This window comes from Rhinoraja longicauda, chromosome 33 (genome assembly GCF_053455715.1).
Source record: "Rhinoraja longicauda isolate Sanriku21f chromosome 33, sRhiLon1.1, whole genome shotgun sequence".
In the NCBI taxonomy this organism is placed as follows: Eukaryota; Metazoa; Chordata; class Chondrichthyes; order Rajiformes; family Arhynchobatidae; genus Rhinoraja; species Rhinoraja longicauda.
In genome coordinates this window covers 20,383,969-20,404,849 of record NC_135985.1, presented here as the reverse complement: position 1 = coordinate 20,404,849, position 20,881 = coordinate 20,383,969, and the positions used below count along the sequence as shown (strand labels likewise).

The 20,881-nt window shown below is 45.0% G+C and overlaps 1 protein-coding gene across 5 annotated transcripts in view; it reads left to right on the top strand.

The window, feature by feature from the left end:
• The window catches only part of LOC144609075 (A-kinase anchor protein 13-like), a 452,410-nt gene that overhangs the window by 185,900 nt on the left and 245,629 nt on the right, over positions 1–20,881 (top strand). For 4 of the 5 annotated variants that reach the window (XM_078427428.1, XM_078427427.1, XM_078427426.1 and 1 more), the window contains 3 exons: positions 4,100–4,283; positions 12,030–12,222; positions 17,712–19,476. In XM_078427428.1, the coding sequence (XP_078283554.1) occupies positions 4,100–4,283; positions 12,030–12,222; positions 17,712–19,476 (2,142 nt within the window). Of the gene's footprint in view, positions 1–4,099; positions 4,284–12,029; positions 12,223–16,685; positions 16,739–17,711; positions 19,477–20,881 lie in introns of those variants that run through there. The other variant, XM_078427429.1, reaches the window with a different exon arrangement.

Here is a 20,881-nt window from a genome sequence, read left to right as displayed (position 1 = left end):
CTAACTTCAAGTAACCCCTGCATTACCTCTCTCTCCATCCCTCCCCCACCCAAGTCGCACCAGTTTCTCGTTCTCACCTCATAAGTGATAGGGAGTAGAATTAGGACATTTGGCCCATCATGTCCATTCCGCCATTCATTCATGGCTGATCTCCCTCCTAACCCCATTCTCCTGCCTTCTCCCCATAATCTCTGACAGCTGTACTAATCAAGAATCTGAATATATCTCTGCCTTAAAAATATCCACTGCCTTGGCCGCTACAGCCTTCTATGGCAAAGAATTCCACAGGTTCACCACCCTCTGACTAAAGAAATTTCTCCTCATCTCCTTCCTGAAAGAACGTCCTTTAATTTTGAGGCTATGACCTCCAGTCCTAGACTCTCCCACTAGTGGAAAAATCCTCTCCACATCCACTCTACCCATGTCTTTCACTATTCTGTATGTTTCAATGAGGTCCCCTCTCATTCTTCTAAACTCCAGCGAGTACAGGCCCAGTGCTGACAAACGCTGATCATAGGTTAACCTACTCAATCTTGCAAATCTCCTCTGGACCCTCTCCAGAGCCAGCACATCCTTCCTCAGATATAGTGCCCAAAATTGCTAACAATATTCCAAATGCGGCCTTCCCATGGCCTTATAGAGCCTCAGCATTGCATCCCTGTTTTTCATATACAAGCCCTCTTGAAATAAATGAGTTTGCTTTCTTTACTACCGATTACAACCTAGCAAACAGTTAACAATGGCCTGTTTCCTTTATCATTACTTTTTTGCATATTTTTCATTAATTTGTTCTATATACTCTACATTGCCGTCTATATCTCTCATTACCCTTACCCCTGACTCTAGCCAAGGGTCTTGACCCGAAACGCCGCCCATTCCTTCTCTCCAGAGATGCTGCCTGTCCCGCTGAGTTACTCCAGCATTTTGTGTCTACTCCAAGCTGTGCTGATCAATCTCCTCCCTTGGTCACCGAAGTTCCAAAACATTGAATTCAAAATTTCCTGCTCTGATTTCTATATTGCATTTTTAAGCCTTTGTGAAATTGTTCCAAAAACCCTTCTGTGCCTTGTCTTCCTGCATATCGACACCCAGCTGTGCGTTTGGGTGCATCGGTTTAATTTAATTTAGTTTTTTGTCACGTGTACGAGGTACAGTGAAAAACTTTTTGTCGCGTGCCATCCAGTCACTAGAAAGACTATAGAAACATAGAAACATAGAAAATAGGTGCAGGAGTAGGCCATTCGGCCTTTCGAGCCTGCACTGCCATTCAATATGATCTTGGCTGATCATCCAGCTCAGTAACCTGTACCTGCCTTCTCTCCATACCCCCTGATCCCTTTAGCCACAAGGGCCACATCTAACTCCCTCTTAAATATAGCCAATGAACTGGTCTCAACTACCTTCTGTGGCAGAGAATTCCACAGACTCACCACTCTCTGTGTGAAGAAATGTTTTCTCATCTCGGTCCTAAAAGGCTTCCCCTTTATCCTTAAGCTGTGACCCCTGGTTCTGGACTCCCCCAACATCGGGAACTATGCATGATTACAATCGAGCTGTCCACAGTGTACAGATACATGATAAAGGGAATAACGTTTAGTGCAGTATAAAGTCTGGTTAAAGATAGTCCAAAGGTTTTCAATGAAGTAGATGGTAGCTCAGGACCACTCTGTAATTGGTTGCCCGACAACAGCTGGGAAAAAATTGTCCCTGAATCTGGGGGTACATCATTTCACACTTCTGTACCTCTTGCTTGATGGGAGAGGGAAGAAGAGTGAGTGACTGGGGTGCAATTCATCCTTGATTATGCTGGTGGCCTTGCCGAGGCAGCGTGAAGTGAATAGGAGGTTGGTTTGTGTGATGGTCTGGGCTGCATTCAAAATTCTCTGCAATTTCTTGTGGTCTTGGATGGAGCTGTTCCCAAACCATGCTGTGATGCATCCCGATAAAGTATAAGGTATATATATATATATATATATTACTGCTGGTCTTTTGGGCAATTGGGCAGGATGGTGGTCAGGGAGGGGGGTTTTAATCCACCCTGTGTGTAAAACCCACGATTCTAATGTGATCGTGGCATTCGAAATAGGAACTTGGTGATGTTGGAGAGATTTTGTTTTTATGTTTGTGTTAAAGATTTAGTAGGATTACACTGAGTGACGAAGTTGGGTTGAGATCAACCTCCCAGATTGCTGCAGTGGAAATATCCACACAGCTGGCTTATATCGTGTTGAAAAATTGCTGTAATTAAGTAACACCCTATCATGATCTTGATTAAGGTTTGGTAGAATTTCGGGGACATCTGTGGAACAGCTGTATCTTACAGTGCTGTTCTGGATACAGTGCCAGTTACGTTGCTCTTCAAAACAGTCGTTAGGCAAGGGGAATGGAAGGCCTATTGGTGGCCATTCAGCTTTTGGTGGTCTTTCCATTGGAGGTATCATCAATTTGTTGCACACAGAAAGTAGCGAAACAAACTCATCAAGTTCGTGCCAACTATCAACCTCCTATTGGCAATGATCCTGTATTAATCCTTTCGTTATTATCCCTGCCTTCGCATCAATTCCTCCCCAGATTCTACCCCACGCGTACGCGCTCAGGGAAATTTGTGCCAACCCAAGCATCTTTCAGATGAAACCCGAGCGCCCGGAGGAACCCATACAGTCACAGGGAGAACCTGCAAACTCCGCGCAGACAGCACCGGAGGTCAGGATTGAACCCGGTTGCTGGAGCTCTGAGATAATGGAGTTATTAGTGGCCGCCCTATATTGAATCTTCTGAACACAACAGCTGGGCAAACCTCCATCCCATGGCATCAATGAAACCCTTGAGAGACTTCCATAATAATTGTCTCCCATTTAAATTCATGATCCAGTCGTCAGGTAACTACAATGCAGCGTGCTTACGTTGGTCATTTAACTCGGCAAAGCTACTGCTTTCAGTTAGCTTTTCTAAGTAACCTTGCCCGCCCTCAATGAGAAGTTCTGAACTGCCCTCAAGGTTGGCCACCATGGCCAGGTGATGCCCAGTACTGGACCTACACGAGACCAAACAGCATCAATGGGGGGGAGAAACGGTTAAATCTCAGGCCGATGACCTTTCAACTAAATGAATGACCTGAAACGTTAACTCTCTTTCTCTCCAAATGTATTTCCAACACTTTGCACATGGCATGCAATTAGAAATAAAATAAAAGATTGCATTTCAATTACTGAATCACTCTTGCTATTAAACACACAAATCTCCACAGAATATTACTGACAGAGGAGATGAAAAGCTACATTATGTTGGAGAGTCCACAAGCAGTATATCTTTACTTCAACATTTAATTTTAATAAAAGATTGCATTTCAATTACCGAATCACTCTTGCAATTAAATACCCAAATCTCCACAGAATACGTGGCAGACGAGGTGAAAAGCTACATTCTGTGGAGAATCCGCAAGCAGTTTAGCTTCACTTCACCCACCGTTTATTTTTTCTCTCTGAGGTTTTAATAGATCTGTTCTCCCTGTGACCCGATTTGTCATTTCTCAAACCATGTGAAAGAAATTCAGTTTCCCCCAGTGTATACCGTATTGTTCACTCACCAAAAATATAGCTATCCAGTCACTCATTCATTTGCAGCTTGCGAAATCTCACAAATGGTCGGCCAAGTTTGCCGACAAAAACAAAGCAATTGATCAAGAAACACAAAGTACTGGAGGAGCGTTGCATGTCAGGCAGCATCTGTGAAGAGAAGGGACAGGCCATGTTTCGGGCTGGGTTATGTTTTTGCAAATTGATGAGACAGTGGCCAAGCACCAGTGTGTTTTGGTGCTTGGTGTGGAAGAAGGAACCAGTGAAACTGACACCGGTCGAAGGTATTTATTCACAAAGTGCTGGAGTAACTCAGCAGGTCGGGCAGCATCTCGGGAGAGAAGGAATGGGTGACGTTTCGGGTCGAGACCCTTCTTCAGAATCTCCAGCATCTCCCGAAATGCTGCCCGACCTGCTGAGTTACTCCAGCACTTTGTGAATAAATACCTTCGATTTGTACCAGCATCTGCAGTTATTTTCTTAAACTGATACCGGTCCTGTGTGCACCTTTGTTTTTCCTTCAGCTTCGATCCCTCGAGAGACACTGATGCATTTCACAGCAAGACTGGGTCTGTCCCGGCTGGCCTCGTTCCTACTGCAGCAGCCAGGTGGACAGGAAGCGCTTGGTATTCCCAACCTGGATGGTGCCACGCCCATCAACCTCGCAGTTCAGAGGGGCTTTCGTGGACTGGAGCAGCTTTTTGCACAGTAAGTGTAGAATTGCCTGCTGATGGAAACTGGTGGACAAAGAGTGTTGTGTGCTTTCTCCACCCCCAAGACAACAAACAGTTGCAAAGGCTGTTATAAATTGATACCAATTAATGTCACCAGCACTCAAGTTTTGCAAAAACCTGCTTAGTGAGTTGAGTGAAAGAACTTTATTATTCCACTGTCGTCATTGTGTCTAATAACCTTTTATCCCTTCAATTCTAGGCAATGCATTAATTATAGTTCACATTTTTGTTCGCGAAAGGGTGCAGATGCTTTCTATTGAAGACTGTTATTAACAGTGGCGAGCAGGGTTTGGTGTCAGGTACAGGGAATAAACAGAAAAGTAATGAGATATTTTGGAATGGGGAGTTTGGAGCCGTGTGATGTGAAGGGTGAAATATTGGGTTTCAGCTTCGAAGGGAGCGTTGCATGTGGAGGATCCATTCTCTACAGGAGGCAGAGTCGGCCCTGAGGAGAGACTGGAGTCACAGGTGCAGCACTGGAGGTTGTCTTAACAGTTAAACACCTTCCAGACGCCTGAAGTATTGATTCAGTCACAAAGGAAGGGTAGACAGTCAGAGCCTTTTTCTCCGGGAGGACATGTTAAAGAGTCGAGGACGTAAAGGAGCTTTAAGGTAAGAGGGGCAAAATTTAAAGGCGATGTGTGGAGCTGGTTTCATTTACAGAGGTTGGGAAGCGAGGTAGAGGCAGATAGTGCGTTTAAGAGGCATTTAGATTGGCACATGGATATGCAGGGAATAGAGAGATATGGATCATGTGCAGGCAGATGAGATTAGTTTGACCTAGCATCATGTTTGGCACAGATATTGTGGGCAGAAGGGCTGGTCCCTGTGTTGTACTGCTCAATGTTAATCAATCCAAGGTGTAAAACTGATAGCAAGAAGTTTCATTAAACGAATGCAAGAGATCAGAAAGGATCAGAATGGTCAAGTTAATGTACCGCGGCAAAGAACCGTATAACATTTTCAGAGTCCCAAACCACTTCATCCATAACAACAACATTCCTTCCGAATTATATTCAATGTTGAAAACTTATCCAATGCAATTTTTAGGAGAGTTAGTAACACAAAATTTGGCAGCTTGCAAGAGATGCCAGGAAAGGGTGACAAACATCATGATCAGAGATAGACACAAAATCCTGCAGTAACTCAGCGGGACAGGCAGCATCTCTGGAGAGATGGAATGGTGACGTTTCGGGTTGAGACCCTTCTTCAGATCAGAGGTAGGTTGTAACGACTGCCCCAGGGCAGAGAGAGGTCAAACGGCTGGTTGCCGGGATCAGCAATTCACGCTCAAACCTGGTGGATTTTCCTGCATGTGTCTATTTATAAAATGCGTTTATTTATAAATCATGTCTCCCTTTCTGTAAATATACAGGAAGACGTATCCACTGTGGAGGGAGTTGTCCAATATCCATGTGCAGGAAGGAACTGCAGATGCTGGTTTAAACTGAAGATAGACACAAAACGCTGGAGTAACTCGGCTGGGACAGGCAGCATCTCTGGAGAGAAGGAACGGGCGACGTTTCAGGTCGAGACCCTTCTTCAGTCTGAAGACCCTTCTTCAGTTGACCCGAAACGTCACCCATTCCTTCTCTCCAGAGATCCTACCTGTCCCGCTGAGTTACTCCAGCTTTTTGTGTCTACCTTCTCGTCCTATACCCATCATCTAATCAAGGCTACTCATTCACATTCCTTTGTTCACATTGATGGCCCTGCTTTCAGCTGCTATGGACCTATGCTCTGAACTTCTCCCGTTTAAACCCCTCTGCCCCTTGTTGCCCCTTTGAACTACCTTTTCACACAAACATCATCACCTCTACTGAAAAAACTCCTTTCATTGGAGTTGATATCCGTTTGATTGCAATGAGGTGAAGCTTTGTAGCATTTGTGGTGTTTTTAAAATATTGTTTAAGGAATCAAAATGCTTGGAGTCGTTGAGGAAGTGGTTGACTACAGGAACAATAGATGTATGGAGGCTTTGGAAAGGGTGGACAACAGGTTTACCAGAATGCTGCCAGGATTAAAGGGTATTAGTTATAAGGCACAGGTGGGCAAATGTGGGTTGTTTTCTCTGACATGTCGGAGGCTGAGCGAAACCTGATAGAAGTGTATAAAATTAGGCATAGATGGGGTAGACAGTCGGAGCCTTTTTCCCAGATTGGAAATGACAAAGACAAGGGGGCATAGCTTTAAGGTGAGATGGGCAAAATTTAAAGGAGATGTGCCGGGTAAGTTTTATATGCAGAGAGTTGTGGGTGTCTGGAACGTGCTGATAGGGATGGCAGTGAAGGCAAATCTAATTGTGGCATTTAAGAGTCCTTTAGGTGGGCACGTGGATATGCTGGGAATGGTAGGTTATGAATCATGAAGAAGAGATTAGTTTATCCTAACATCGTGTTCGGCATAGACAATAGACTGAAGAACCTGTTCCAAAGCTGTACTGTTCTATGACTGTTCTATGACTGTTCTGAGTATAAATTAAAATGTTTTGATCAGATTGACGAAAGCTTTGTTACCTTTGTTACTTGTAACCAAGTTTACTGCTAATATTAGCAATGTAGGAATTCAATGTAAGGACATTAAATGAATCCGCAAGATGAGCATTAATGCTTCCCCAAAGAGCTTCTCCAGATAGATGCGACCTGTGTTTCACAAAAAACAAAATAGTCGGGTCATTTAGTGTAAACAAAATAGTCAGGTCATTTAGTCAGATCAATGGGTAAAGAACAAAGGCTGAGAAGCACAAAATCAAAGCGAACCAGATAGCCATAGAAACAACTTCACACTGTGTTGTTCTGTCAGCTTCACTAGCAAGGTAAGATGATGGCATTCAAGATGCAAGTAGACACAAGGAACTCATTGGGTCAGACAGCGTCTCTGGAGAACATGGATAGACGATGATTTGCGTTGTTCCGACCCACAATGTCACCTATCTATGTTCTCCAGAAATGTTGCCTGACCTGTTGAGTTAGTATTCTTCATACTGATATCACTGCCGTATCCTTTCTCCATTCTGATTACAGGTGCACATTATTTGTTTGGTACCTTGCCTATATTCCCAACTTTCAGGGAAATGTTGTCTTCATGAAACCGCTGAACTTAATTTGTCTGAAAACACCTGGAACTTTGCTCCTCCCTCACCTATCTCCAGATAGTGTGAGCCATGGCTCCATTGCTATGGCCCTCAGTTCAGTGGATGTAATGTTTTTGAGCTTTGATGTGTATCCCTCTGTGCACTATGTACAATATTAACTTCAGATCTCTTGATAATTCTCCCTCGGCATTTTGAAAATAATGTAATCCACCAAGCCCTTCAAAGCATCTCCGTGTACATTAACCCCGACCCCCATGATGTTTCTTGTCCTCTGCATGCAACAACCTCTGAAGCTAGTTTAACCCCAGAAATGAATCTGATTTTTGTTTAGTGGGTAAACAGTCATAAGGAGCTGACTGTTGAATCCGTCTGAAGAAGGGTCTCAACCCGAAAGGTCACCCATTCCTTCTCTCCAGAGAAGCTGCCTGTCCTGCTGAGTTACTCCCACATTTTGTGTCTATCTTTGGTTTAAACCAGCTTCTGCAATTCCTTCCTACATAGTTGAACCCTGTATTCAGCATTGTTGCCAATAATGTGCCCTCCTGACCTGTAAAACACTTAAGCAGTTTTCTGCAAATTCACTTTGTACTATAAACTGTGTACTATAAACTATAGACTTTAAACTTTACTTTAGACTTTAGAGATACCGCATAGAAACAGGCCAACCAAGACCGCACTAACCAGTGACCATCCGTAAACTAGCACCACCCTAGGGACAATTTACTGAAGAGAATTAACCTACCAACCTGCTCATCTTTGGAGTGTGGGAGGAAACCGGAGCACCCGGAGAAAATCCACGCGGTCACGGGGAGAGCGTACAAACTCCGTACAGACAACACCCGTAGTCAGAATTGAACCTGGGTCTCTGGTGCTGTAAGGCAGCAACTCTACCACTGCGCCACTGTGCTGCTCTTTGTATTGCTCACCCGTGAGCCACTTTGTGTTTCCGTCTGATCGCTGAATATAATGTAACGAATATAAAACTCCTCGTTAACTCCCCTTCCCCCTCCCTACACCAATTGAACCTAACTTCCCCAAGAGCACCAAGAGAGCCTTCACCAGTGGAATGAATAAACCTTCAGTGAGGGAGAGAAGCCTTTATGTACAATTGTAATATTTCTGCTTTGTACGCCAGCTTTCTTGTAGTTTCAGAGTAAGGCCGGATAATTATAGCCAGTTTCCCAATGTAAACCTTTCCTGATGGTAGCTTAACCTCAGTTCATTAAAAAGAAAACCTTTGTCCTTACAAGACGTCTTGGGCTTAATCCCATTAGAAGTATTTATAGACCAGGGATGGATGAACATTACTAATTCATTATGTTCCTCGGTTCCTATTCGGGACACTCCCTGTATGACTGATGGTGGGGGATACTCCCTGATGTGTCATTGAAATGGCTGCCAGACCTCCAGTGAATTAGGAAGAATACGAGATGCATAGGAGTGTCACTGACATGCTCACAATGGCCACTAAATTCTCAGCATCACTAATTAACAGTGACAATTTAATAATTATAAAGATTATTATCCAGGGGACTTCCTGCGTTGACACTTCGATCGCTCTGGGTTCACTCTCCTTCTGCCGCTCGGTAGCTCTGGTTATCATTAAGTAGTTTGAGTGGACTGCCCCTGCCAAGTCCACAGATTTACGGGTATTGTAAATGCGCAGAGACACCATCTGTGGTAAATCAAGGAAAAAATAAATATGCTTCACATGACGTTGCACGTTAAGTGGAACGATCTTCGGGTGCAGGCAAACTCCTGCTGGGACCAGAGGCAGCGTGTGAATGTGTTAATATTAAAGCTAGCCTGCACCCCCAAGCAGGGATATAGTGACCTGGATGTGAATATCTGCAGTCTCCGCGTTTCTCAACCGGGCTTCCTCTTAAACAAGGGTGGGGTATCTGTCTAAAAGGCACACTCCCCCACTAAGCAACAATTAATTTACAGATGACTTTGATCTTTAGGTTGGGCAATCCCAATATAATGTTTTGTATTAGTTTATGGACCCGTCTCAAGAATTGGCTGATTGTTATTAAGGAAACGTTTAATGATAACGTGAGGAAAATGGAGTTTGCCTGTTCTAAAGCAAGAAGAGAGAAATTGGGTGCAATGCTGCATGATAATGTTGGTATCTTTCATGGTACTTTATCGTGGTATAGAGCAATTACTTGAGAGATTATAAACATGCATTCAAATTGGCGCAGCGGTAGAGTTGCTGCCTTATAGCACCAAAGACCCAGGTTCAATCCTGACTCTGGGTGCTGTCCGTACGGAGCTTGTACGTTCTCCCTGTGACCGCGTGGGTTTTCTCCGGCTTCTCCGGTTTCCCCAAAGGCGTACGGGTGTGTAGGTTAATTGGCTTTGGTAAGTTGTAAAGTTGTCCCTAGTACGTAGGATAGTGTCAGTGTACAGGGTGATCGCTGGTCGGCGTGGACTTGGGCCAAAGGGCGCTGTATCTCTAAAGCCTAAGTTTGTGAGGCTGAAACCTACCACATCGACAGAGCACTCCAAAGTACTCTACATTGATTGAATGTGTCTTAAAGTCACACGGCAATTTCTGCCAACATTCACTCAAATAATTGTGCAAAATCACAAGATGAGGAGCAATGAATCTGTGTGCAGGAAGGAACTGCAGATGCTGGTTTAAACCAAAGAAAGACACAAAAAGCTAGAGTAACTCAGCAGGTCAGGCAACATCTCTGGAGAAAAGGAATAGGTGACGTTTTGGGGCAAGACCCTTCTTCAGAGGGAGAAGTGGTGACCAGATCAATTCATTCTCATATAATTCTGAGCACCCACTCAATATTATCAACCATAGATCAATTTCCTCCCATTGTTTGTCCAATTTCAATGATAAAGGACTGCTTGTGTTTATTCATTATTGGATTTGGGGGTCATTGACAAAATCATTATTGATTGTCCGTCCGCAGTACCCGGTGAAAAACCGAAGTGAGTTTTTTTTCTTAAAAAAATGCCATTGTGCGTTTGGCTCAGCAGCAAGTTGTATGGAGGCCTGCAAAGATTCAATTTGTTGCCTGTGGTTCTTGGCCCAGAAGCAGTCTGATGTTCAACTTTGAGAGATGTATAATCTTATTTCTTTACCCCTAGTTGGCAAGCCATTGATATTTGGCACATTGGCCTTCATCAGTTTTTGGCACCTTGGCCTTCATCAGACAAAGCATTAAGTATACACAAAATGCTGAAGTAACTCAGCGGGTCAGGCAGCATCTCAGGAGAGAAGGAATGGATGACGTTTCGGTTCGAGACCTTTCATCAGTCTGAAGAAGTGTCTCGACCCGAAACGTCACCCATTCCTTCTTTCCTGAGATGCTGCCTGACCCGCTGAGTTACTCCAGCATTTTGTGTCTACCTTCGATTTAAACCAGCATCTGCAGTTATTTTCCTAAGCATTAAGTATAGGTCATGTTGCAGTTGTAGAAGACATTGGTGAGGCTGCAGTTAGAATATTGTGTTCAGTTTTGGGCACCATTTTATAGGAAAGATGTTATCAAGCTGGAAAAGGTGCAGAGAAGATTTAAGAGGATGTTGCCAGGACTCGTGGGCCTGAGCTATAGGGAGAGGTGGAGCAGGTTCTATTCCTTGGAATGCAGGAGGATGAGGAGTAATCTTAAAGAGGTGTACAAAATCATGAGAGGACTAGATCGGGTAGATGCACAGAGTCTCTTGCCCAGAGTAAGGGAATCAAGAACCAGAGGACATGGGTTTGTGGGGGGGGAAAGATTTTATAGGAACCCAAGGGGTAGCTTTTTCATACAAATGGTGGTGGGTGTATGGAACAAGCTGCCTGAGGCAGGTACAATCACAATGTGGCCCGTCGAAAAAGGCCCGAAATAAAGGCGAGGAGCCGGGTAATTTGGGAGGTTTGATTTTACTACGTTCACTAGACCGGTCAAGTCTGCCAGAGTAAAATCGTGCCCAAAACCTCGTCCTTTATATCCGTAGCAAAGGGCCGCCCCCCTCTACCGGTCCATTCCCGTGTCGAGGGGTCGGTAGTGGTATGGCCCGACCCTTGGGAGCCGCTTTAAGAAACATTTAGATAAGTGCATTGATAGGACAGTTTTAGAGGGATATATACGGGCCAAATGCAGCAGGTGGGACTAGTGTAGATGGGACATGTTGGCCAGTGTGGGCAAGTTGGGCCGAAGGGCCTGTTTCCACCCTAGACCTCTATGAAGGTAGCGCTGGCAAATCAGAATGTTCGGCAGTGACCAGCACATCTGGGTGAATAATCCTTTCAAGCTGTAGGGTAGAGTTGTGCATGTGTTTTAAAACTTATTTTGCACTTTCCCCTTTCTCTTGATGCCACATGCCAATTCAACTTGAATGGAGCGTGGAGCCCCTTAGGAGATGTGCAGGTAATAATTCGCCATGCACGTTGCCGTCACATCCCGACTCCAGCGGAAGCAGCAGGTGCTTGAGAGGCACCTCCCCACAGATGTGTGGTGGGAGAAAACAGCTGCCCTCCGCAGCGGCTCCCAGTTCCCGGTCTCTTGCCCTCGCCGCTGCTCTGAGATGACGCGCCCGGTTCCAGCGAGTCGCTGCCACTGTGCCAACGTGGACAAGGCGCTTCGACATGTTTAACTGCTGCTGCTCCTTCTGTTTCAGACAAAACCCGGCTGCGGCGTTGCAGGAGGATGTAACACCGATTGTGTCCTCTGAAGACTGCTCTGTGCGCTTTCAGCAGCACCTGAATGTTTACATGTACACCATCAATAACCCCCAGGGAACGGAGCTCAACAGCATGGAACACAACATCAGTGAACTGCAGAGATACATGCACTCTCACAGGCATGAAATGGTAAGAAGCCAATGTTCTTCTCAACGCCTTCGCTGGCATTTATTTGTCTTGGAACGTTTATGGATAACAACTTTCTCTTCAGAGGTTGTATGTAAAACATTGTACTAAACATACTCCATTTACACATGATTGTCTGTTGGGAATGTACAGCTATAAAGAGTAAAATATCTCCAGGAAGGAACTGCAGATGCTGGTTTACACCTAAGATAGACACAAAATGCTGGAGTAATTTAGCGGGTCAGGCAGCATCCCTGGTGAGAAGGAATAGGTGGCATTTTTTGGGTCGACACCCTTCTTCAGGATTTGAATACAGGAGCAAGGAGGTCCTACTGCAATTGTACGGGGCCCTGGTGAGATCACACCTGGAGTATTGTGTGCAGTTTTGGTCTGCTAATTTGAGGAAGGACATTCTTGCTGTTGAGGGAGTGCAGTGTAGGTTCACCAGGTTAATTCCTGGGATGGCGGGACTGACATATGATGAAAGAATGGATCGACTGGGCTTGTATTCACTGGAAATTAGAAGGATGAGAGGGGATCTTATCGAAACATATAAAATTCTTACGGGATTGGGCAGGCTAGATGCAGGAAACATGTTCCCCATGTTGGGGGAGTCCAGAAAAAGGGGTAGGCCATTTAGGACTGAGATGAGGAAAACTTTTTCACCCAGAGAGTTGTGAATCTGGAATTCTCTGCCACAGAAGGCAGTGGCCAATTCACTGGATGTTTTCAAGAGAGAGTTAGATATAGCTCATAGGGCTAATGGAATCAAGGGATATGAGAAAGCAGGAACAGGGTACTGATTTTGGATGATCAGCCATGATCATATTGAATGGCGGTGCTGGCTCAAAGGGCCGAATGGCCTACTCCTGCACCTATTTTCTATATTTCAGAGAGAGAGAGAGCGACCCGAAGTGCCATCTATTCATTTTCTCCTTCTATTGACTACATTTATGCCTCGCGCTGCTTCGGCAAGGCCAGCAGCAGAATCAAGGACAAGTCGCACCCTGGCCACTCCCTCTTCTCCCCTCTCCCATCAGGCAAAAGGGAAAGAAGTGTGAAAAAGCACACCTACAGATTCGGGGACAGTTTCTTCCCAGCCGTTATCGGGCGGCACGGTGGCGCAGCGGTAGAGTTACCGCCTTACAGTGAATGCAGCGCCGGAGACTCAGGTTCGATCCTGACTACGGGCGCCGTACTGTACGGAGTTTGTACGTTCTCCCCGTGACCTGCGTGGGTTTTCTCCGAGATCTTCGGTTTCCTCCCACACTCCAAAGACGTACAGGTATGTAGGTTAATTGGCTGGGCAAATGTAAAAATTGTCCCTAGTGTAGGATAGTGTTAATGTGCGGGGATCGCTGGGCGGCACGGACCCAGTGGGCCGAAGGGCCTGTTTCCGCGCTGTATCTCTAAATCTAAAAAAAAACCGGAATCATCCTACTACAACCAGAGAGCAGGGCTGAACTACTATCTACCTCTTTGCTGACCCTCGGACTATCCTTGACCGGACTTTGCTGGTTTTACTTTGCACTAAACGTTATTTGGTATATCTATACACTGTAAATGGATCAATAGTAATCATGTATTGTCTGTCTGCTGACTGGTTAGCACGCAACAAAAAGCTTTTCACTGTACCTCGGTACACGTGACAATAAACTAAACTGAAATGAACCGGAGATGCTGTCTGACCTGCCGAGTTACTCCAGCATTTTGTGTCTAAATATCTCGACGATGTAGACTATGTTTCGAAGCTACTTCAAACGCAATAGAAATAATCTACGGGCATTGGAGATATTGGATGAAGTCCATCAGTTTCAGCTTATATCACCTTTCGTAACATTAAAGAAGAATTTGCCTAATTATAACAGTCAATTTGCCGTACATCAAATAGCATTACAGAATTACTTTTGGCTTCAATTTAATTTGCAATGTGCTATTAGTATCAATTATTTACTTTGCAATTATTAACCAAGCAATGATTATGAATAATTAAATGTATGAATATTTGTGCCTCATTTGCATTTATGACTATTCCAAACAGGCTACTGTTTTGTAACGAGAAATTTTCAAATGCTATTTGTGTTTCCAGTATAAGATTAGTTGCTTGTTTCATAGATTTGATACATGATGGGTAAATACAGGGTTTCTTCTGTTTACTGGGGAATAATTGGCGGTTGAACTCCTCTGTCATCAGATCTGTTATTTTTTTCATCCCACTTTCCGTTGTCTCTCTCTCTAAAATGCTGAGGATTATCACTAGATGCCCTCTTGGCCAGTTTGTGAACCTGGACTAAGAGTACCAATTTTATTTATGCCAAAGGCGGCAAATCAATTATCACTGAGAGAATCAGAACAGTAAGGTGGCATGGTGGCGCAGCGGTAGAGTTGCTGCCTCACAACGCCAGAGACCTGGGTTCGTTCCTGAGTACGGGTGCTTGTCTGTACAGAGTTTGTACATTCTCCCAGCGACCTGCGTGGGTTTTCTCCGGGATCTCAGGTTTCCTTCCACACTCCAAAGACGTGCAGGTTTGCAGGTTAATTGGCTTGGTATATTTGTAAGTTGTCCCCAGTGCGTGTAGGATAGTGGGCCGAAGAGCCTGTTTCGGCGCTGTATCTTTAAACTAAACTAAGCACACAACTGTCCTGCAAGCCTTCTGCATCCCATGTATATCCCCTTCTGTCTCCAAGTGTGGAAGCAGATTGCAGTGGTCTTACTTTTCGCATGCTTGCATGGAGCTGAGCCTAGTCCAGTAACCAAATCCAGAACCTTTGTTCGTGCAGATCTCTACTTTTATGACCTTTCTATTTTTTAGTTTTCATTGAACAAGTCAAGGCTGAAAAATCACTTTTATTTCTGTGGTTAATCTTTTATTGTGGTCAATTTATTTTATCATAAACCTCTTCTGTTTCTGCCAATGTCCTTGCTTTGGGGCAGGTTGACATGTTGATTTGGTGTAATTACCAAGGGCTGTGATTTGTACCCGCAACAAAGGGCAAAACAATGTAATATTGATGAGCTTTGGATTTTCAAGTATCATCAATCTTCTGACAACGGAGATGTGGAGATGGTGATACAGCATGATTTATGATGTGGAGAACTAATTGTTGAAGTCAAATGTCTTTTTTAACCATGAACCACATCTGGTTAAAGAGGATTACCTGATAGTCTAATAATACATAAATATATTACTATAAATGAAATTCTTAATTGGAAGAGTGGGGAGAGATGATAAACCACAAATTATATGGCAGTCTGAAGAAGGGTTTTGAGCTGAAACGTCACCTAACCATGTTCCCCAGAGATGCTGCCTTACCTGTTGGGCTATTCCAGCAATTTGTGTCATTTTCTGTAAAGCAGCATCTGCAGTTGCTTGTCTTTTAATTTTGGGTTGTATCAAGTAGAGACCTTCTTGAGATGCAGATGGGCACAAAAAGCTGGAGTAACTCAGCGGGACACGCAGCATCTCTGGAGAGAAGGAATGGGGGACGTTTTGGGTCGAGGCCCTTCTTCAGGGTCATCTTGAGATGCAGACCACTGGGGAGGGTTGTTATCTGCAGAACGTGGGTCATGGTGGGATGGGCTCTACTCTGAACATGCAAAAAAGCTGAACATTGGTGGTGGGAGGGAAAATGCAGCACAGTAGCATTGGCTGGGGCAGTGCTCCACCAATCTTGGTGAGGGTTTAGATGAGTTTAGTCTATTATCATACGCACCAGGGCGCAACGACATTCCTCGTGTGCATGAAGCTCAGAATAAACACTGTGCACACAGTGATAATAAATAAAACATAGTGCAAAACATGCCAACGATGCAAAGATTGTAGTGCAAAATCTAAGTATTGCAAAAGAATATTGACATCCAATTTTGGGCAGCACAGTGGAGCAGGATCCTGACTATGGGTGTTCGGTTTGGTGTTTGTATATTCTCCCTGTAACCACATGGGTTTTCTCCAGGTGCACCGATTTACTCCCACACTCCAAAGACAAGCAGGATTGTAGGTTAATTGGCTTCGGTAAACTTGCCCCCAGTGTGTAGGACAGTGATTGTGAATGGGGAGGCGTGGAGTCAGTGGGTGAAAGGCCTGTTTGTGTGCTGTCTCTTTAAAGTCCAAAGAACGGAACGACCAAATGAGGTAGAGTTAAGAGTAAGAATACATGGTAGCATGTCCAGGAACAGGGTCGTGAAAGAGGTGATTGATTTAGAGGTCGACATAAAATGCTGGAGTAACTCAACGGGTCAGGCAGCATCTCAGGAGAGAAGGAACGGGTCGAGAACCTTCTTCAGACTGATGTCAGGGGAGGGGGCGGGACAAAGATAGGATGTAGTCGGAGACAGGAAGACTAGTAGGAGAACTGAGAAGGGGGAGGGGATAGAGAGGGGAAGCAGGAACTAACTGAAGTTAGAGAAGTCAATGTTCAAACCGTTGGGGTGTAAGCTGCCCAAGCGAAATATGAGGTGCTGTTTCTCCAATTTGCGCTGGGCCTCACTCTGATAATGGAGGAGGCCCAGAACAGAAAGGTCAGATTGGGAATGGGAGGGGGAGTGGAAGTGCTGATTTAGAGGTCTGATAGCAGTGCGGAAGAAGCTTGTTAGGTTTGGATCTATGAGCTTTCAAGCTTGTATATCTTTCCCCCAGAAGATAGAATGTTCGTATGAACCTTGATTGATGAACAATGTGAACTGACTGTATAAGAAAATGACTGTAGATGCTGGTACAAATCGATTCACAAAATGCTGGAGTAACTCAGCAGGTCAGGCAGCATCTCGGGAGAGAAGGAATGGGTGACGTTTCGGGTCGAGACCCTTCTTCAGACTGATGAAAGGGTCTCGACCCGAAACGTCGCCCATTCCTTCTCTCCCGAGATGCTGCCTGACCTGCTGAGTTACTCCAGCATTTTGTGAATGTGAACTGACTCCCTGGAAGATAATTTCCAGCTTTATGTATAATAATAATAATTATTATTATTATTATTATGTGATTTTGCAGTGTCATTCGTGTGAAGCAGTTCAAAACTACTTTTTACAAATGCACAACTTGTTACCCGAAACCAACTGAATTTAATTTAGTTTAGAGATACAGCGCAGAAACAGGCCCTTCGGCCCACCGAGTCTGCGCTGACCAGCGATCCCCGCGCACTAACACTATCCTACACGCACTAGGGCCAATTTACTATTTTATCAAGCCAATTAACCTACAAAGCTGTGTGTCTTTTGAGGAAACCAGAGAAAACGCAGGTCGCGGGGAGAATGTACAAACACCGCACAGACAGCACCCATGGTCAGGATCGAACCCGTGTCTCTGGCGCTGTAAGGCAGCAACTCTATCGCAGCGCCACCATGCTGCCCGGGGTAGACTACAGGAAAATAATTTTATGTTTGTACTAGCATGCTAGATAAGATGCTGCTGCTGCTGGCGTTTATGCACAGTGCAACTCAACGTAGCAATGCACTGATTTAATAAAACCTTCTGTTTTTCCTTGTTTTGGAACAGGACACACTTCCTGTACCATCCCTCCACTCACAGCCAGGGATCTCCGTGCCTGACGAATGTTTGAGATCTGAAGAGGACAAAGAGGATCGCAAGTCCAAAGCCTTCTACCCGATTGCACAAGAGCTCTCGGAGATACCTGTTGAACAATCAGCTGGTGTGTCACCAGAGGAAAGCACGCTAACTAATGCCGAGTTGGACACCAACCAGTGTCCGGAGGCAACATTGGCCAATGATCAAAGAAGTATCACTGAAGTGAAAACGGAGGATGAAGCTGCTTTAACTCTGCCAGAGGAAGGATCGAGTTATCCAGTGGATTCTGAGAAACCACTATGTAACCTTGTGAAGAACACGTCTGAAAGCGAATGTGATCCAAGCAGTCCATCCTACGATGGAGAGCACGAGGGAATTTTCGCGTCAACTGAGGGATTTCATCCCAGCCAGGTGTCTGCCCTCAAGTGTGACGTTCCCGAAATGCTCCCGGACCTGATGGTGATTGGAAATCCTGATGACGGAACAATAGACTCTGAGAAAACTCTCCATCACGTGGAGATGGAGAGTGCTGCCTCTGAGGCAATAAAGTTGGAAGAAGCCGCAGAACGTGTTGGGTGGCCCGCCGCTGAAAGGGTACCGGCTGATGGGCAAGTGGAGGGGGGGGACTTTCAAGGTGTACAACAGTACAATGAGACTCCTCTGTTCACTGAACTGGTGGAGGAAGCAACAGTGGGTTTGGAGTTGGAAGACAATGGCCCCTGTGCGGAGGCTGAGGTTTCTCAGATGCACGCAACACGTGAAGTGAACGTTGGAGCTGGCTGTGAGGTAAAAAACAACGTTCTTAGTGAAGTGTGTGCGGTGACTGTGGACTCCATTTGTGACTCGGATGATGAGTGTGAAGGAGTACGTCATCAAAGGACTGAGACTCCACCGAATCCAGAGCCGCCTCGTTCTTTAAACACCATTGAGGAGTTTGAACATAACGATACAACTTTCGACGTGCCACCATTAGATGAACAAAACGATGCGGCTTTGAGTGTGTTACCTTCACACGAACAGAGTGATGTGATATCAGAAGTGCAATCATTACACGAAGAAAATAATAACATGTCAGAACCGTTACCTCAAAGTAATTTAGAAAGTGAACCAGAACAAAACGAGGACCAGTTGGAAGTGGACTGCCCTTGTGATGACGAGTGGTCTAAGCAGGTCGATGCTTTGTTGGAAATTGCTTCTGATTCCAGTTTGGGGGAGGACCAAGCACTGCCGAAGGAAGTCCAAGCCAAGGAGGATTTAAAGGAAGAAGTTTCTCCAGGTGAGGGTGGAGAAGAGGTGTTGCCCAAGTGCACTGCAGAAACGCTGCCTCCCTTGCCAGCGTCTTTGGAAAACCCACTTAATGAAGATCATAGTCCTGACGGTGTTAAGAAGGCACCGGAGATTCTCCGCAAATCCAGCGATGCACTGGTGTATTCCCCGAGTCAAGACGTGCTGCTCAGTATAGTAGAGGAGCCTGCGGATTATATGATAGACAGTTCCTCGGATTCTGAGGATCACTTTGAAGAATGCGGGAAGCCTTCACCAGAGGAGGAACTAAAAGAAGATGCATGGGTAATGGAAGGAACCAGATCAAATGTCAAACATGAAGATGTATCCCAGACGGATGAGAAGTCTGACGCAATATCTTTGGATACAAAAGTTTCACAGGATTCCACTGACTGGGCATATAATACTGTGCTGGATGCAAATGGAAATTTGGAACCTGTTGACTTCAAAGGTAAGCACACCCCTGACAGGGTGGGATTTCACCAGCTGACACAGCTGTGTTGCAGGGTTTTTGTTGGGTTTATTTTAGTGGCTCAGGTTCAGCCCATTTGATGACTGCAGCCATTCTTCAGAAGAATGGGAATTAAAATGCACTTGGGGAGTGCGAATCAAGAATCCTTCTGACCATCTTCTTCGTACAACTGCAAAAGCTCAAATCTTTCCTTTTGAAGAGGAAGACCTTTTCTGGGAATATTCCAGGATTTGGTATCATTTGCTGTGAATGGGAACCAAAGCTTTTGGGAATCACGGTTAAGGCCATGTGTGCACAGCAAATATTGCAAATATTGCTCACTCCTCAGTCAATTTACAGCATGGTCTCTGTCTCAATATCTCTGCAAAATCAAACCATTTCACAGATTTGAATGAATAGTTTGTCACATATAACATGCCGCAGTGAAATTCTTTGCTTGCATACCCAAGGTATGCAAATAGTCACCCATAAAGGGCGCTTACAAAGTTACAAAGTACTTTCCTCCATTACATCCCTCTCCTGTTTGGTTTCGACACTTTTTTTTGTTTCTCCTGCAGTTATTCCAATCACAGACCTGAGCTTTTGCCCTTTCCTCTTTCCCTGCTTGCGACATGGAACAGTACAGAACAAGAACAGATCCTTCGGCCCACAATCTCTGTGCTTTTTTTTTTAGATTTAGAGATACAGCGCGGTAACAGGCCCTTCGGCCCACCGAGTCCGCGCCGCCCAGCGATCCCCGCACATAAACACTATCCTACACACACTAGGGACAATTGTTACATTTACCCAGTCAATTAACCTACATACCTGCACGTCTTTGGAGTGTGGGAGGAAACTGAAGATCTCGGAGAAAACCCACGCAGGTCACGGGGAGAACGTACAAACTCCGTACAGACAGCGCCTGTAGTCAGGATCGAACCTTGAGTCTCCGGCGCTGCATTCGCTGTAAGGCAGCAACTCTACTGCTGCTGATCACGACGCCAAGACCAATATTTATCCACCAGCACGTAACCCATATCCTTCTATAGGTGATGTTTCAGGTTGAGACCCTTCTTCAGACTGAGAGAGAAACGTCACCTATTCATTTTCTCCAGAGATGCTGCCTGGCCCGCTGAGTTACTCCAGCATTTTGTGTCTATTTTCGATGTAAACCAGCATGTGCAGTTCCTTCCTACCCATATCCTTCTATTCCCCGCATCTTCCAAAAAATCTTTAAATGGCACTAGCACATCTGCTTCAACCACTACCACTGGCAGTGGGAGTTCCAGGCACTCACCAGCCTCTGTGTAAAATAAGATTTCCCCTTGCACATCTCATTTAAACTTTGCCCATATCACCTTAAAGCTATAGCCTCTTGCTTTTGATTTTTCCACCCTAGAAAGCA